The sequence below is a fragment of the Lycium barbarum genome, chromosome 6, assembly GCF_019175385.1.
Source record: "Lycium barbarum isolate Lr01 chromosome 6, ASM1917538v2, whole genome shotgun sequence".
Taxonomy (NCBI): Eukaryota; Viridiplantae; Streptophyta; class Magnoliopsida; order Solanales; family Solanaceae; genus Lycium; species Lycium barbarum.
In genome coordinates this window covers 123,366,572-123,385,677 of record NC_083342.1, presented here as the reverse complement: position 1 = coordinate 123,385,677, position 19,106 = coordinate 123,366,572, and the positions used below count along the sequence as shown (strand labels likewise).

The window sequence follows — 19,106 nt, the reverse complement described above, 5'->3', positions numbered from 1 at the left end:
CTATTTATTTTTATAACCATGTCTAATTTTGCAGGGAGATCTGAGCCGAAAGACATTACTTTAGTGCTTCCAGTAATATTTAATGGGATTTATTTAATATATCTTTGAGTTAAAAAAAAAAATTAGTATTCCTTTATCCAGATTAAAGTAGTTAGAAGTACTCATAAAAGAAGTTTAAATTTCTTTCTGATTCTTTTGTGTCTTCTTATTCAAGAACAATTTATTTGAGAAGTAGGTGAAAATATTTTTGAATTAAACAAAATATTTTAAGATGATTTAACGTCTAATATATAACCAGACCTTTCAGAGCTCAAAAGACGAAAATTCATTGTCTAATTATTACTTAAGACTTCGAAAGTAATTTTGAATCATTACTTTTTATTGTGCATTTCATATGGAGGATATTGGTTGTTTGCAACATTTTCCATGAACAGTATTAGTTGCATCTATATTCAGCATTCAGAGTGATGAGGATTAAAGAGTATATATCTACACAAGTCTGGTCTGAGTGAAAATCAATGTTGGAAAGATACTGAACGTGAATATTGCCAATCGACTTGTACGGTGTAACCCTTTTTAAGCAATAATTTGGTGACATGATTGGAATTTGGAAGAGTAAATATAGATACCTACTCTATATTTGCTGTGTTTGGGTTTTGATTTGGTTGTTCCAAAGGATTTTGAGTGACTCTTTTGGGTTAGACGTTGACACAAATTTTCAATACCCCACAATTTTCAGTTTTTTGTATGTCTCAATTTGTTATCCCATTTTTCATTTTGTCACTTTGGCTTCTCTTTTACAGAATAACATCTGTCCATATTTAATAGGAGTAGTACTAATAATTTAACTTCAATCTTCCTATTTTACTTTTTAATAAAATAATTATAGCTATATAAATATGTATGACTTATTTTAGATTATATATTTCAAAAGTCTTTTTTTTTTTTTTTTTTGCTAAATTTCGTGTTCAATCACACTTTCGCATAAATTGAGACCGAGGGAGTCTGTTGACTCTGGCATATATATACTCCGATTGATTTTTTTTTTTCTCGGAATGAAACGAAATCAAAAGAATCTTTTTATTTTTTAATTCTCTTGCTTATTTGTACGGCCGGCCATTAACTTCATAATAATCAATTTGGAGATAAAAAGACCCGAAGAGCCATTCGAAACTTGCACCTAACAAGTTAATTCAGAGATATATAACGATAGGAGATCGAAGCCATTATTGTTACATTAGGAGAAAACACTAGAGAGAAAAAAATCTTATTGAGATTACAAAAAACATCACGCATTTAGTAACGTACATAACAGAACAACATATGTCAACACACCCAAATTATTGTTGAGAGAAAACAATTCTATTACTTGGGGGCAAATTTTGACTTAATAAACTGAACTTGTGGAGTTTTAATCTGGAATGCTTGACCCAAGACATCATCAGGAACAGCTGGTGAAGCTGCAAACAACGTTGTCGCAAGAGACTGTGTACCAGGTAACTGGCTATTAAAGCCAGCAATAACAGCTGCAGGAACTTTACCATTATTCTTTTGGAAATGAACAAGTCCTCTAGGAAAAACAAAGACTTCTCCTTGTACAATGCGCTTAGAGACCAAGACATTGGCTGTGGTAATGAAGCCAACATCCAATGTACCATATAAGACATAAATCATCTCGGTGGCTCGTGGGTGGGTGTGGGGTGGGTTAATGCCACCGCGAGCGAAGTCGATACGAGCCATTGACACACCAAGTGTGTTAAGGCCAGGGATACCCTGAACGTTTGCTCCAGTGACTAAGGAGCCAAACATGTTGGTGATGGCTCCTGGTTTTGAAATGACCATTGACGAGAAATCAGCCGCCGAGAACGTGTTCTTGCATGTAAATCCGTTCACCTTCGTGGCTGTTACGTACACAATCAGATCACTTATAAGTAACATGGTAATTAATTATAAGTAAATTTCTATGATATCCAATACTAATATTTTTGAAGAAGTTTGTCCAATACTTATTAGTTATTGGAGCCACTTCACTTACTTGAGTTAAGGTCAGCAACACAAATATCCTGGAGCATATCTGGGTCTCCAGCACAAGCTTTATCTGAGTTGATGGCTAATAATGCCATAATTACCACAATTAAAGGAAGCATCTTTCTAAAGGCAGCCATTTGGGATTATATGAAGCAAGTAAATAGGGGAAAAGGACACGAACAAAGAAGATGTTTCAAATTTGTATGGATATATTGCAAAGACAAACTAAACTGTTTATTTATAGGGAAAGTATGAAAAGCTTTAGGTGAGAATTCCTAGCTGGCCAAATCAAAGTGATGTAATTGGAATTTTAGTTGGCATGAGATAATTTGTGTGTAAGAGCACGAAACATGCCATTTGCTAATTGTTAATTTGACCATAAATCGACTAGGCATCTAGTCTCATTGGTGCCTCTGAGGTATAAGCTGACTCGCATTATTCGATTTGTTATCAAGTTTATCCATTCATGTGCTGTTAATTTCTTTAAGGAGATCAATTCCTTTAACGAAAAAGCTTGAATTAAGAAATAGTTTCCATTATATCACAATTTGACACGTTCTAACAAGCTTGAAGCACCCTTTGACTTGCAGAAAAAAATGGTTCTATACATAATTAACGAGCGTGAATAAGTTTAGGCCGGAGCTCATACATAGAATAAGGAATAAGTTGGTAACTACCGAAGAAGAAGAAAGAATTATGTTTGTTTATTGTTGAGCATATAATATTTGAGTTTAAGTTTTGTGCACCGTCAATTTAAATAAGTTTTTACACTATTTGATCATCCAAAGGATATCTAGTAAGCCTCCATAAAATTTGAGATTTGAAATTTAAAAAAAAAAATAAGATAGATTACCTGTTAGAACATGTATAGATGACCTAATTATATAAAAATGGTTTACCTTAACATATTTCCATTCTTCCCACTCTTTAAGGAAAGTCAACAAGCAAGAGAATTTGAAATGGTCCGTTATTAAGAGAGGGGAAAGAAGGATATAAAGCAAGTAACTAGTTGAATATATATCGGGACAAAACTGATGGTTGTCTGTCGGTTATAGGAAAAAATCGAGGAAAAACCTACAAACTTGATAATATCAGAAAATAGTGTCTCGGAACACAAAGACCGACGGATTCTGTCAATTAAAACCAAGGGAGTCCATCGGCTAAGTAAAATACGCTAGACTCGTTTTTATTGAAAACCCGGTATAAAAATAAATACTTCCATTGTAGCACTTCTTTTAAAAAAATAGTTTCCGCACATTTTTCCTCGAAAATAACTGACGGATGTCAGTTGGTTTTTGTAGAAAAAATAGTGTCCCTCGATTTCGTCCATCATTTTTTCGCTTGTTTTTAGTAGTGACAATTTTGTAGTCTCTGCTATTTCTAATTTATTTCTAAAGTCTGGTGTATTTTACTTAGCCGATGGACTCCCTGGGTTTTAATCGACAGAGTCCGTCGGTCTTTGTGTTCCGAGACACTATGTTCAGACATTATCAAGTCTGTAGGTTTTTCCTCAGTTTTTCCCTATAACCGAATGACATCCATCAATTTTGTCTCGAGGTATTTGATCTTTTCTTTAATAATGTCTCGAGTTAAGGGACTATTTTGAACCTTCTCTCACAGTTAAGGGACCATTTATGTCCTTTTCTCTAGAATAAGGTCTAAGTTGGTAACTACCGAAGAAGAAGAAGAAAGAATTATGTTTGTCTATTGCTGAGCATATAATATTTGAGTTTAAGTTTTGTACACCGTCAATTTAAATAAGTTTTTACACTATTTGATCATCTAAAGGATATCTAGTAAGCCTTCATAAAATATGAGATTTGAAATTTTGATAAAAATAAGACAGATTACCTGTTACGACATGTATAGATGACCTAATTATATAAAAATGGTTTACCTTAATATATTTCCATTCTTCCCACTCTTTAAGGAAAGTCAACAAGCAAGAGAATTTGAAATGGTCCGTTACTAAGAGAGAGGAAAGAAGGATATAAAGCAAGTAACTAGTTGAATATATATATATATCTTGGATGGCATAGCTCTTTGACATTTGCAGAGACTCCTTCAATTTTCCTTTGTTGGAACATGAAAATTAGAGATACATACGACCTTTACCTCTTTAACAATCAAAATTTGGAAACGGAAAGTGCATATATCAATCATAAAGATTGTCCAGAATTCATGTGCCTAATTTATCTAAAATTATTTGATTAGCGATGGCTTTTGGCCTTAGTAAACACTAAACAACTTGCACTTTCTATAGATTGCACTCGGACTCGGTCATTATGCAAATATGATTGAAGGCATCCAAAGGGACGACGTCCAAGTCAAATCTGAAGGGAACGAATAAATATTAGGATTCAACATTGTAACTAAGATCAAGTAAACAAAGAAATATCTCACGAACATCAATCACACATACAAATATTCGTGAATACTTGAATATTTATCGATTCTTAGATCCGTTGTTTGTTGCCGGAAAACTTTTTCGTTATTTGGATCAGTCTTCTCCTTATGTGAACAGAACCTAGCTAATTATGCCATCCTATTTATTTGACGTCTCATTTGTCAAGAATAATTAAATAGGAGGCACATAATCATCTTAGTTTGTGAATAACAGACCACCCACCTCCAAATGACGTATACACCTTTGGATAGGAAGGTCGAGTTCTAGTAAATTTATACAAGGCATGTGGATGCACGCTTCTTTTCCCCCCATAAAAAAACATCGAAGTAGTTTAGATTCTACACTGACCTTTAAAACAGGGAGAATATATTATAATTATAATGCTAAAAAAGACTAATTAATGAATTACACAATTGATTAGACGACCAATCTACTAATGTATTTCCGTAATAGCCAACGCCCTTTACGTTAGGCTTTCGAATCTAAATGAGAGCAGAGCACCAGGAAATTGCACCCAATAACTCTCAAAATAGGCGGTCTTAAATTTCTGACTCCGCTCGCCCCGTGGACAAACCTCCAAAGTCCAAAGTCAACTTCTTGTTAGATTTCTCCCTGATGTTGTCCAATGGACAAACCATCAAGATCAAAAATCAAAACTTGTAAACTTGAAGTTTCATCCATGAAATAACAGGTCAAAAGTTCAAAACTTGTTTGTAGGAAACGAACATTCTGCACATTCATTCTTTAGCTTGTTGAGCTATATTATACTCCGTGAGGTCATGAAACAAAAAACAGAACTTTCTCGTTTACTTGTTACCAGAGACTTTTGTGGTCTGTATCGACTGGATTGTTACATAAGCTTAGTGCTCCGAGCTGTCACTATTTGCAAAAGAAACATAAGAGGAGCTCCACAAGCTTTCTACTGAATTAACAAATAACAATTGATGAACGTTTAGAAAAATCTTTTGTGCTAACTAATTAGACCTATCAGCTTAAAATTGGAAGCTTCCCTAGATGCCAAATTACGAGCTTCTTCCTCAGTGACAGACACTAGTCTCGATCTCCATTTCTTAAGTTGCAGTTTTATTATAGCGATGTGATAGTGGCTCGTATGCAGTCTTTTCAAGTCTGTTATTATTTATTGACTAACACATCTTTCTGCTATTTCGGTTTAATGCCTAAGACTCGAGAGAACTAAAGCAGTGCATCAACCACCAAAGGGCTAGATTAGGATTGATTTATGCATTAAATTGTACATGCAACTGACAGAAATGCCAATTCACACAGGATGGTAACCTCAGGATAATCTAGATTTATACATTAACGGGGAAGAATACGGGACAAAGGAAAGGAAGGAGACATTTGAAAGGAGGCCCGACTAATCGGAATATTTTCTTCCAGAAGAACAAACAAAATTGAGGCACCAGCTACCAAGGACTCCGCAAGCAGCAATATGACTAGACCACTCTGACTGTCCTTCCTATCAGATAAAGGAAACCGCAATGCATTATTGTTTCCATGAAGAGAACAAAAACGAAACAAATGAAGGTTAAACCAGCGTCAAGTTAGATCAGGATAATAAGTGAAACGAACATCAAGCTCAGATACACACTGCTAACCGAAGTTCGGAAGTACTACTTATCAATAGATGGATGATCCAATTCATCTTCTTTTCTTCACTTGTAAACTAGGGAAAAGAAAAAAAAATTGATCTTTTCTTCCATACATTCCAACTACAAATCCCTGTTCCTTTCTTCAATCACAAACTTCAATTCGTGTCTGGTTTAGTTAGATCTTGAAAATTGCACGTGATATTGGTGCATTGAAAGGACAACAAATTACTGTACAGAAACCAAAAAGATTTCTAAATCTACTTTTTGAAGTAGAGAAAAAATCCAAAGAAAACTCATTAGCCACTTCAATTCAGTTGACATCTTATACTCCAATTAGGCTGGATGCGTTGGACAATGGTATTTGGGAAAAATTATCAAAGTGGCATCAGAATCTATGTTGCAGACAATGTCGAAGTACACAATGATCAAATCAAATAGATCAAAGAATCAAACCTTACCAAGTACGAAACCATCACATTACTGCAAGCTTTGACTTGATGCTAACTACTTTTTCTTCTTACCACCACCAGCCTTTGATTTCTTGTTAGCACCTCCTTTCTCAGCGGTCTGAGCTGTTTCCTGTGACCAAATAGGGCATCATATTAACGAGATCCCATCTTTAGCCAAAGATTCGTCATTTAGGAGCACACCCCTCTAGATTTTCATTCTTCACAAAAAATTTACTAAACAAAAAGCCAACGTCACAAATAGAAAATAGTACCAAGAGTACATAGCTTAAAATATAGTAACTGCTGTTTTTTTGAAATTAAAAAAGTGGAAGTTGATGAAACAACTTCCAGCACAAAGTTGGAAGAAATTTTGCAAGTTGCAGTTCTCAACAACATTACCCTACTCCCCAACTCAACTTATGTAGTCGTTACTTTAAAATTGATGTTTGTGTGTTCAAAAAGTAGTTCATGGGACACAATTTTTGGGAGGATGTATTTCAGCTGCACCACCTGTATCTTCATGAATAAACAAGTTCTATTCTAAATCTTCTCCAATCAATTTCTTTCCCACAGGTTCAGTATTCACTACTCAGCACAGCATTTTTAGCAAAAGTAGTACCTAAATAAGAGCATTTTGAACTATGGCAGGCAAGAACTTAGAGATCAAGGTTTATGAGGGGTTTACAGCATCATGTGCCGAAGCAGACGTGTCTGGATAACGGCACGGAGTAATTTGATCCCAATTCTAAAGATGGGAAGATTGGTCTGCCAAGGACCCCGGGTCTGGATTGTATAGAGAGTGTCTTAAACTTGGTAACGGGAATTGGAGATACAAGAACACATTTAGTTCCCTGTCAGCCAACGTACCAAAAGTTATGGGAGGAAACCAATCATAATTTGGAACAAACATTAACAAATTCTATATCTAGCATGGGATGCTTTTTGGACTCCCGGTGAGCCAACGTATGGAAAGTTACGGCGGCAACCAATTAGAATCTGGAACAAACATTGACAAATTATACATCTAGTATGGGCATGCTTTTTTGGACAGGACTGCCTGCAATTTGTATTCTAAAAGAAACAAACATTTTGGGTTATAGAAAACACTAAAAATGAAAGATAATTGATATTCTATCCCAAGATATATAGCTGGTTTCCAGAAAGATCAACATAAGATGCACAAGATATGATTAAAAAGAAAGAAAAAAACAACATAGCCAACTGCTGTTCTCACCACACGTAATTTCCAGGTGTTAATCTAGTGAACTGAACTACTCATATATACCCCCTCCATCTCAAATTACTTGTGTTTTTCATTTACTTGTCCCTCAAGAAGATAACAATTAGTAGGGGTGCTTGACTATTTTACCCTTATTTATATCTTAAGATATAATCTCTCGTGATTGAATATTTAGCGGGAGCTTAGTGCACCGGGCTGCCCTTTTTTTTTTTTTTGTGTCAATATTGAGATGTTTGTAGTCTTCAAGAACAATTGCTACAAAAGGTAAAATAGGAAAAAACTAATTAATTTTGTCTTCAACTTCTAAAATGACATGTATTTTGAGACAAATATTTTTAGTAAGGACGACAAGTATATTGAAACGGAGGGAGTAATGTATAAATGATAACATCATCCAACTCTCCATCGCCAAAAAGGAAAAGCAATGCAATAATGTTGGCTAGCATTAAATTTTTTCCTCACAATTAATTATTAAAAAAAAAAAAAGATAATTGTGACATCACACTAAACAAGGGTCAGAAAGTTAAAATAACAAACCAAAAAGAGATGCCAGGGAGTTCAGGGGCCCTATTTTTCTTTTCTTTCTTTTTGTGGGAGGTGGGGGCTGGGGGGTGGGGAGGACGGGGGAGGAGAGTGGAGGGAGTTCATGAATGGTACCTTTCTTTTAACTGGAGCAGATGTGCTAACTGGTTTAAAGAATGATTCTAACCTGTTCAAACAAGAGATGGCACAAATTCACAATGCAAAGCTCATGGTTAGAACATACCACAAGAAATACAAATATACTAGAACATCATATATATATATATATATATATATATATATATATTAGTCTTTTACAAGGTGAAATAGTATTAAAGGGCCCATGAACCACTTTTTAAGAAGTTAAGGGAATGATAGTCTTTTCCAACATTATTAACCGTCAACAGATTTATTCTAAGCAATTCATACCTCCCCTGAGAAGACTTGTTCTTGGCTGTCTTGATCTTTTCTATTGCCTGAACAAAGCCAGATGCAAAGTAGTTCATTGTGTCCTTTTAAAAAAAGCTAGAAGAAATCTTTCTGTCAAATAGTGGCAAAAGGTTGAATGGGAAAGGGAAACGCACCTTTGTAACTCTATCAATGTTGAATCCATTTTCCTTTACCAGAAAGTTAACCAACCCCTGATAAGAATAAAATATAAAAATGAAAATTCTGTTAAAATTCATTAACAACCAATCAAAAAAATCAAAACTTTCTCAGGTAAACGATTACTTCTTCATCCGGAGCAGCCCATTTTAGTTCAGTGTGCTCATCATCTGTAACAACTAATGGTTCCTTGAAGAGCCGCCTAGCCTCTTCATAAGGCCAATCATCAGGTATTTGATATCTGCAATAGCATCAACAATGAAAATACTTTAAGCAACACATGATGTAATCGTGGTGTATTCAACTGCCCAAATAATAAATTAAATAATGTTACAGGCAAGACCACCCACTCCCCCAACCACAACCCCAAAAAAAAGGTGACAGAGAGACAGAAGAGATAGAGAAGAGGGAGAGTTCTCAAAGTATTTCAATTACATAGATTTACTTTTCTCTTTGATTCTTTTTTTCGTAACAGAGAAATCCTCGAGGGCCAGAGGCATATGGTTCGAAACTAATGGGCCCGCACTACTACCCTTCTCCACTTAAATACCAGGCTTTTGTTTGCAGCAAACCCGTGGCATAAGCCTAACCACACATCACGAGTTGCCTTTTTAATTACTAGACCAAAGCTCTAGGGGCTCTCGAAAATTTAACTTCACAAGATACCATGTATTCTGCGATAAATTATAAATAAAAGGGCAGCCCGGTCTAGGCTGTGTACAATAGATCCAACATGATCCAGGGACTCCACAAGTAGCAGGAGCTTAGTATACCAGGATGCCCTTTCTTTTATAATTTATCTTACAATATATGGTCCCTTATGAACTTTTAACTTTCAAAATCTTACCCGAGAAGAGTATGCTAATGTTTTAGAACATTGGGTATTGTCTGTGGAGGAAGTGTACAGTCCATCAAACAGTGCTAACCTATAACCTCTCCAGTAGCAATTGCACTAAAAGGTGGAAATCCCTTTTTACATATACGACAAGCTCTTTTAGAATGAATTTCGAAATTTTCAGCATCTCCTCACTTTTTGTGTCTTGAGAAACAAGAGAAATCAACTAGCTTCTGGAAACAGTTTATGTTCATTTTATCAAGATTCAGGATATCTGAACACTGCTGGCAAAGAAGAGCTAGTTAACACCCAATGAATGCATGCATACATAGCTGATGAGCTCAGTTCCATAAAACATCAAATGAAGTACCTTTCTTTGTTAATATTCTCCAATATGCTCTCCATTGACCCATGTTGGCGTACAAGCTTCAAAGCAGTCTGGGGCCCTATGCCTATTGCGTAGATAAATGATTAGATACCGAAAACTGTTGTTCAAATCACTCAAAATCATATTAGTTTCAGCATAAGCACATGGAGTTTAAACGGTTCCTAGATGCTAATGTAAGATAGATTATATGAAGGCAGGATCTGGGGGCTGGGTAAAACTTTTGCGAAGTGCAAACCACAAAAATGGCACTTACTGTAGCATAACTGGGAACAGATATTGCAGAAGGAACACGAGGAGACATAGGGGACTAAACCGGGGGGGGGGGGGGGGTGTTAAGGTATCTCAATTTCCACATGAAGGCAGGAGTTTTAACAGTGCTTGGTTATTTACCACCCTAACCCAGGAAGCAAAGATGAGAATAGAAGACAAGGATGCTACTATATTTTGACAGACTGTATAGAAGGCTAGAAGCACACGCACATCTCCATTACAACAATCAAAGCACATATGCATTAGGGATCGGACTTATATACTTATCCCCAAAAAAATGGAGAAAGAAGCTATATGGACTCTTAGATTACTGCAATCTATATAATGCAGTAAAATGTTTTTTTTAGACAGGGATCTAACTGACAAGCATGGTACCTCGGATGCTATCGCAGTAATCACATCCACAAAGAATGCACAAGTCTATGAACTGATCCATACTAAGTTCGAGCTCCTCTAATACCTGCGATACATATATCAAGAGATTATACACTTGACATCAAGACATCAACCAAAACAGTGTTCACGACCATTTTACCTTGGAGATATCAAATTCCATCACTGGTATCTTTTTGGAGCTAGGATCCATTAAATGGCGAAGAAACTTTGGAGCTCCAAAAGTTAAGGAATCCATATCTTCTGAGGCCACAGCATAGACCTGACAAATAGAGGAACTCTTTCTCATCTGATACTTTTCTATTATGATGCCCAACAAATGACTGGGAAGTGAAAAATCTGACTCAATTACACATCACTACTCTTCAGATAAACATTTCATTGTCAACCCCCACCCCAACCTCTGAAGTTTTTATTATAGCATATGTGTGAAGGACTATACATACCATGAAGAAACTTAATTTTGAAAATGCAGGCCCTAAATATATCCTTTCAAATATTATAGATTAGATATTCCAACGATATGAATCATCAAGCAAGTTATCAGGTAATCTGAGCATTTCATAAGTGATATTTGCTCTAATAGACGGGCATAGTACTAAGCAATTAACTATTTGACAGGGAATACATGCCTTTTCTGCCTTGCAAAGTGCAGCACACTGAGCCTCTGCTTCAGAAGGAGCCTAAGGAAACCATCAAGGAAAAAATTCAGACTTTCCATCACATTAAGGGCAAAAACTGTACTTTGCAGACATACCATTGCGTGTAAATTTCGTGCATTAAGGTGCAGTGAATGCCACTTGCCATCTAAAAGACACCCTAACCAGATTGTCTATACAGACTCCCAACTCACCTCAATAGCAGGTACCCCCATCAGTCTGAGAAGCTTTTTGCAATCATCATTGTGTTGCGGTGTAACCTGAAAATCAGATATGTGCCATTCAAATACATGCATAGGTTTTGGCTAAATATAATGTAAAAAGAGGGGTAGAATCCAAACATTTAGGGAGGTCTACAAGCCAAAGCATATTTATACAAATAGATATCCCATATTTCACAAGAAGTCATTTTCTTCAAAGTCTCAAACATTTCAGTGGTATTAGTAGCTACTATTGCAGCACACGCTTGCCAAACTTAGAAGAGAAAAGTATTAAAAAGTTATTCTAGAATTATCGCCGAGTGTTGAAACTTCTTTTCTACTCAGAACCTGCAATTCTATGTTGAACAAGGTTGTAAATCATAACTCAATAGCAGAAAATGGATACAAGCTTTGTAGTTTGAGCATATAGGCCACCTGCTTCTGAAACTGTCTATACAAAATATATTAAAGAGTGAAGCTCAACAGATTATGTGTAAAGTGTAGACAAAGGTGCTTCCTTTTCCTGACATTATTAGTTCTCTCTGCATCTAAAGCTGTTGGACTTTTTCAGCACAGTTTTAAATCTTGTATTTGTAGATAATAGAACAATAGCAGTTTAACCATCTACTATGCAATAAGATCAAAGGAGCAGTAGACAAACTGTATTTCTGATATTACACAACTAACAAACTTAAAACCAGTTGGGGAAGTCAAGGATAAAGAGTAGCACTCATAAAGAATAAAGCATTTATACGCCCACCTTTACTGTTCTCTTGCTGAATTTTTCAATATCCTCCTTGTTGCCAGCCTGTAATCAGAATGCAACTATATCAATTATGTGAACATACACACAGATGAGGAAAAATAAGAGGTTGACCAAACACATAGAACATGTCATATACTTTCCTCAATCCCTTTCCTGTGGTAGAGGGTACAGGAAATTAAAGTCAATTAATAATAAGCCCAAAAGAGGTACTGAAAACATATGATATATAACTATCAAACCTCTGTAGCCTTAGCCAAGTCATCTGTGGCATCTTCCCTTCTAGAGTAACTGCATAGACAAGAAACAGTCTGAAAACATGAATAAACAGGCAGGATGCCATGGATATAATACAAAGAGCAAGGGAACTAATAGGTACCGTTTTGCAAGTTCTTGTTTCTTCAAATCAGGGGGCTTCCCATCGAAAACATAACTGTTAATAAAGACATGAAAATTACTTAAGAGGAACAAGGTAATAGAGGGACAATAGGAAAAGTACGAAAGCTTAAAGCAGCAAAGTACACTGGCTTGATTCCAGCTTCCAAAAGCCTAATTGTCCGCGAAAACATCCCAACCAAATGACTGCAAATACATATAACCATCATAATCAATAAAAGCTACAGTTTTGTAATGTCGATTACAAAGTAGAACCGAGTAAAGCAAACCTAACATAAGTAACTATCTAAATGAACTAGAATAGCAGGTACACAAATATTTCCTATTTTACTGTTTAAAGCAACAAATAGGCCACAAAATGTTACTCCTCCTCATTTTATATAGACCACTACAGTACTACTAATAGTAGAGAAACAGTTTTCCCTTTGACTACCATATTTAAAATTCTTTTTATTAAACAACTATGTAGATTATACTCCTCATGTTCCAGTTTATGTGACACACTTCCTTTTTAGTCCGTTCCAAATAGAATGAAACACTTCTAAATTTGGAAACAATTAATTTTACACCTTCCATTTTACCCTTAATGAGAAGCTTTTACACACAAATGTTTTGGCATATTTAAGACCACGAGTTTCAGAAGTCTTATCATCGCACAAATGCTATGACATGTTTTAGACCGCGAGTTCCAAAAGTTTGTATTTCTTTCTCAAACTGTGTTGATTCAAACTATATCACATAAATTGGAACTGGGAAAGTACTACTTCTTATGTAGTTTCCAAATGTGATACGAATCGATTTGGGGATGAAGCCAAACCAATTCAAATGCGGAAAAATAAAGGGGATAAGAAAAGAGGATAAATACTTGACCCGAATGGGGGAATCCTATAGACAAATCTAGATATATGAAACCTAAACCCTTCTAATTTGAATTCAACAACCCAAAAGAACCAAAGCAATATGAATTCAAGGCAAGATATTCGGATGAAATCCACAAACGAACAATCTTCATGAAATCATTGGAAATAAACGGTTCAAAGACCAACAATGGAATCCACCATTAAATCTACTAAACTAAGCTAAACCCTAGCTAAACAAACTATGATAATCTTATCATCACTAAAATATTCATCATCCAAAATCTCGGTGATCTCCGTAATGAAATGAAAGACAAGCTATGTATACAAGCTAGGTAAAGAAGACTAATAGGCAATTACAATGCTACCCTTAATGAAGTAAGGGCCTTGTTTGGCTAGTCTTCTTAGTGTAGTCTTCAATTCAAGAATTGGCCTTCAATGGCCAAACACGCCCCTCCTTGCATAGATGGCCCTCTAATCAACCTTGCATGCATGGCCTTCTTGCAAGCATAACCTTCTTTGCACAAATAGCCAACTCCCGACCTTGTCCAAGTTTGCACATGTAGCCAATTTTCAGAAATGCCCCTATTTGCACGTTTGGCCACTTTGCGCATTTGACCCCCTTTCTAGTAGCTTCTTCTTCAAGCCTCGCCCAAGCCACCTCCCACGCATCATAGGCCTCATTGTGGGGCTTGTATGGGCCTCCAAAGGCCTTCAATGCCATCCTTATCATCCATGCCGCTTGTAGAGTTTGAAGTTCCATATCTTGGCCTTGGATGTAAGTCTTGAAATGAGGTGTGCCAAGTAGGATCGTATCAAAATGTGCAAACTTTTCTCCAGTGTTTTAAAAGGCAAGGCGTAAGCCCCGAGGCATGGGGCGTAAGCCACATGAGTATTTAATTTTTAGTATTTCATAAAATAATATAATTACAATAAAGATTTTTAAATAGGTAAAATTATATAAAAAATAAAAGAAAACTGTAAATAAAGGAAATATATATTATATATATATATATATGCTTGATCCTCACAAAAAACTAATCAAAGCAATCCATTATACGCCACTTACAACTTGAAATTATATAACATAATTTTACAAGTATAAACAATACAATGAAATAAAAGCTATTATGAAATGCAAATCAACTCTAACATCTTAACTTTCAAATAATGAAAAAATCACAATTTCTTAAAACAATATTACTATTCATTTTATCTCCCTATAAGCAAATAATCGATAAACTTTATCAGTATTATAATTAAAATGTAACTCCTTCGTGAATAAAAATAAAATTACTTTCAAATAGCGAAATAATAAAAAATGATAATTTTGATACATAGGATAAAAGACAAATAACAGGTGAAAATGCACACTTCGGATATGCATTTTTAAAAGAAATATTAAGTAATATTCACCCTCACGATGTTCTCAACTAGTAAATATGCAATACTACGAATTGTTATTTAAGTTACACTCAATCTTCTTATTTCTATCGATGAAAATCTATTAAGAATCATTCATTTGTTAGAGATTTATGAGGATCAACGATTTTAATTAAGGAATTTAACATATAATTTGTGTAAGAACTGTTAGGCGAGCCCCGAGCATTGGGCGTTAGGCGTGTTTAGAGCGTACAATCGGGCGCTTAGAGCGTAAGCCTCACAGAAACTAAGCCCCGCACATAAGCCCCGGGGCGTTTTGCCAGTGCATCCTGATACTGTCTTTTAAAACACTGCTTTTCTCATAAAATTAAGAAACCAATGTCCCAATTTAGACTCGATCATTCCTGAGTCCAGAACCTATATGCCCCAAGAAAAAAAGGAAGGAACAAAAATACTCCATAAAAAAAAGTTACATAAATAACTCTAACGCAAGAAATTCCTGCGCTAAAAGTCTTCCTTTAACGCAACAATTTCCTGCATTAAAGTAGTCAATAATTCACTGAATTTTCAGTAGATTCTACTGTCCATCCGTACTTGATTTGACGTAAAGTTGCATGGTGCAATAATTTTTTGCGTTATATGATGCATCTAAGCTCATTCAAACTCTATTTAAAGCGGATTTTGGACTAGGGAAAGACTCATCCAACTCGTAAATTAGTAAAAATGGAGGATCCTCCACTTGTTAGGGTTTCATTGTTTTGGAACGAGGAGATTGTTCATGATGCTAATACTATGCGCTATAGTATTCCACCTAAATACCATATTAGGTTTCCACCTGACCCGAAATAATCAAGATTACTCAAAGCCTTATATTGTAGAATTAAAGTTAATAGGCGAGATTTTAATTTATCTGTAATAGGGAGATATCCAATATCTTTTCCACCGCAAGGTTTAGTCAATTATGGCGAGTGGAATATCATAGACGATGTCTCTTTGACTGATTATTTGAGGGCGATGGATGATTATAGGGATTGTATCACTATGAACGTGTTTGAATTGTATATCGAGAAGATACCTGCAAATCGTCGGGAAGCCCCAACCAGAATTCGTTGGGGAGCCCCGGCTTGAATTTGCCAGAAAGTCCCAGAAGTTTCGTCTGCACCTCGTCCTGAAGTCGCTGAAGTCTGGCCTACTATGCTAACACTTATCCCGACATGAGTTCTTGACATTTTGACGGGTCAAATGTCACTGGAAGCTTTAAATCATCAATATAATCAAACTTATAGGGTAGAGTGTATTATCTTTATTATTATGTGTAGTGAGTAGCATATGTTTATTATGGTAATAGTAATGTTGTTTGTATTTTTTAGGGCTTATACACCTGATACGTGTAATATCAGGCAGTCCTCTTAGTCAGGATGGATGAATCAAGTTGGAACACGCTCAGCCTATCAAACTTTCCAAAACGATGCTCCTTCCTCAAGTTTCAGTGCAGTTGATTATTATTGGTAGGTTTGCTTTTGAAGATTAGATAATATAAATGTTTTGATGTTTAGTAGTTAAAATACTTTACCTGCTTGTGTTTGTGTAGAGAAAACTTTACGCAAAACGAGCCTGCGGTACCAAGTGTGGATCCTTCCTCAAGCCCATGCAATGTTGATTCTTGACGGTAGGTCCATCATTTTGATATACCTATATACAGTATTTTGATGTTTGGTAGCTAAAAAATTTTACTTATTTTCTGTAGGAGAAGACCTTTACTTGATAGTGTTGATTATCCGAATCATATAGAAACATCAGAGAGTGATAGTGCCGACATACCTAATGCGGAGGTAGCAAATGATTAAGTCCCTTTCTCAGCCTCTAAAAGTGAGGATGATATTCATCCTCAAAGTCAATTACAACAGTTAGAATCGATGATGCAAAGTCTGTTACACCCCGGTAAATCAAGTGCGGATTGGCAGTAGAATCTACTGAAAATTCAGTGAATTATTGACTCCTTTAACGTATGAAATTGTTGTGTTAAAGGAGGACCTTTAGCGCAGAATTCCTGCGTTAAAGGTACTTATGTAACTTTTTTTTATCCGGCATTTTTGTTCCTTTCCTCCTTTTTTTAATGACGAGGGAACCCACAACCGGTGAGCACAGGGTAAACCTTAAGGAGCAATCGCCCGCAAACCACATAAGAGAGATAACCCACACTAAACAAGCTCGACCCAGAAGGCAAATCCCCTATTGCCGTAGGCAGGGGGTTTCAAACCTAAGACCTCCAGTATGGAAGTCCCATGCTCAACCAACTTAGTCACCCTTGCGGGAGTTACTTTCCTTTTTTCTTGGGGCATTTAGGTTCCGAACTCATCTTTCATTGCCGTTCTTTTTTAAACGGACGGAGTAGAACGTGGTGCACCTTAGTCACCAGAAATCATCACAAATTACAAAGAGCAAGTCTATGTTACAAACCGAATATACTCCTTCCATTTTATGTTTGTCTGGTTTTGACTTGGCACGGAGTTTAATAAAGGAAAGAAGACTTTTGAACGTTGTGATCTTAAATTAAAATATGTTGAAGTACCAAAATGCACTTTAATCTTGTGGTCTTAAGCATGTCACGTGGAAAGTTAGAATTAAAAAATTGTCATAAAAGAAAAGTAAGACAAACAAACTGAAAGAAGGAATACCTAGTAGTTTCCCCAGCTTCGTTAGTGAGCATTTCCGTACCGCTTCGTCCTACCACAATCTACACCACAACAATTCACAATTGAATTATTCTAGTAACTCCATACATGCATTAAGATAGAACACATTATGTACATCAATGTGTATATACAGGTAAATGTACAGACCAGGAACTGGTAAATGCTCATACTAGCATCGATGGCTATTTTACGGCCGAAATAGCTCTCGAATTTTTGCTCTTTCATTCCACTTGGAGCATTGTCAGCCAACAGCTTCATTAAACCCTAGAAATTCACAAAGAAACAGTTCACTTTATGAAAATGATAAGGAAAAATTGATAGATTAAACATTACATATACCTTAATTCCCATTTTTTAGATAGAAATCGAAAAGCCAATGTTAGAGAAAGATGAAAAGAAGAAGGTGTAATTTCTCAAAGGGCTGGGTACTAGGGTTTAATCTTTTCCCGCCTTTTGGTATATGTATATGTTTCTATTATATATAAATGTGAACTGAGGACTAACATACCAATACAAATTTGTATCACAAGCTGTATACATTGTACAGTTGATTGTACAATTTAACCAGCTGCTTTTTTTCTATATGGATATATGTGATCATACTCAATATTTATCTCTTCTCATGCATACACATATATAATTCAATTTTAATTCTCCTACACATTTACTTGTTTACTTTTGATTTTTCAAAACCTTTAAGAATTAATAAATGAAATACTCCCTCCGCCTCATATTATTTGGCCACATTATTAAACTATTTTTTATCTCACGTGAGCATATATCATAGTACTGAATATTTATTCTCTTATCATATATACACGTATGCACTTCAATTTTAATTCTCCGACACATATTTATTTCCTTCGTGCATTTTTACCTATTCACTTTTGTTTTTTTCCGTTCTTTAAGAATTAATAAATGAAGTTCTCAACATTACTAAAAATATATGTCCAAATTATTTGTTCATTTACAAAATTAAGATAAAATTAATTATATATTTCCCATCTTACCCTCTCCGTCACATATTACTTGGCCACATTACTAAAAAGTTAACATATGTCGTAGTACTGAATATTTATCTGTTCTCATGCATACACGTATGCACTTCAATTTTAATTATCTGACATATTTATTTCCTCCGTGCACTTATACTTGTTGACTTTGACTTTTCAAGTTCTTTAATAATTAATAAATAAAGTACTCCCTCCGTCCCATATTACTTGGTCACATTACTAAACTACTTTTTTATCCCACGTGGACATATGTCATAGTACTGAATATTTATTATCTTTTCATGTATATACGTATGCATTTCAATTTTAATTCTCCGACACATATTTATTTCCTCCGTGCTCTTTTACTTGTTCACTTTTGACTTTTCACGTTTTTTAAGAATTAATA

The 19,106-nt window shown here is 35.4% G+C and overlaps 2 protein-coding genes across 5 annotated transcripts; both read right to left on the bottom strand.

Annotated features, from left to right (window-relative positions):
• Window positions 1–1,227: 1,227 nt before the first annotated feature.
• LOC132600110 (nectarin-1-like) lies at window positions 1,228–2,221 on the bottom strand. The gene is made up of 2 exons (XM_060313221.1): window positions 2,036–2,221; window positions 1,228–1,901 (listed from the first exon to the last, which is right to left on the bottom strand). The coding sequence occupies exons 1-2, from the start codon at window positions 2,163–2,165 to the stop codon at window positions 1,366–1,368; spliced, it is 666 nt and encodes a 221-aa protein (XP_060169204.1). The 5' UTR covers window positions 2,166–2,221; the 3' UTR covers window positions 1,228–1,365.
• Window positions 2,222–5,642: 3,421 nt separating this feature from the next.
• Window positions 5,643–18,203, bottom strand: LOC132598533 (flap endonuclease 1). Of its 4 annotated transcripts, XR_009566594.1 has the most exons (19): window positions 18,045–18,203; window positions 17,853–17,969; window positions 17,688–17,746; window positions 12,896–12,955; window positions 12,753–12,806; window positions 12,616–12,664; window positions 12,371–12,418; window positions 11,605–11,670; window positions 11,384–11,434; window positions 10,894–11,013; window positions 10,734–10,818; window positions 10,071–10,152; window positions 8,992–9,106; window positions 8,844–8,900; window positions 8,689–8,735; window positions 8,395–8,446; window positions 7,183–7,348; window positions 6,507–6,627; window positions 5,643–5,915 (listed from the first exon to the last, which is right to left on the bottom strand). XR_009566594.1 is itself a non-coding variant. In XM_060311463.1 (18 exons), exons 1-17 carry the CDS (start codon window positions 18,054–18,056, stop codon window positions 6,553–6,555), a joined length of 1,149 nt encoding a protein of 382 aa, XP_060167446.1. In that variant the 5' UTR covers window positions 18,057–18,203; the 3' UTR covers window positions 5,643–5,915; window positions 6,507–6,552. The 4 variants fall into 4 exon arrangements, 2 of the variants coding, with proteins under 2 accessions (XP_060167446.1, XP_060167445.1); XR_009566595.1 differs by lacking the exon at window positions 7,183–7,348 and having other exon boundaries at window positions 6,502–6,627; XM_060311463.1 differs by lacking the exon at window positions 7,183–7,348.
• Between the last annotated feature and the right edge of the window lie 903 nt (window positions 18,204–19,106).

Coding starts and splice junctions, on each gene's coding strand:
- LOC132600110 (XM_060313221.1), bottom strand. CDS start 2,165: ATGGCTGCCTTTAGAAAGATGCTTCCTTTAATTGTGGTAATTATGGCA. Junction 1,902..2,035: donor TGTTGCTGACCTTAACTCAA/GTAAGTGAAGTG, acceptor TGTACGTAACAG/CCACGAAGGTGAACGGATTT.
- LOC132598533 (XM_060311462.1), bottom strand. Junction 9,107..10,070: donor GAGAATATTAACAAAGAAAG/GTACTTCATTTG, acceptor ATGCTATTGCAG/ATATCAAATACCTGATGATT. Junction 8,736..8,843: donor ACATTGATAGAGTTACAAAG/GTGCGTTTCCCT, acceptor GGCTTTGTTCAG/GCAATAGAAAAGATCAAGAC.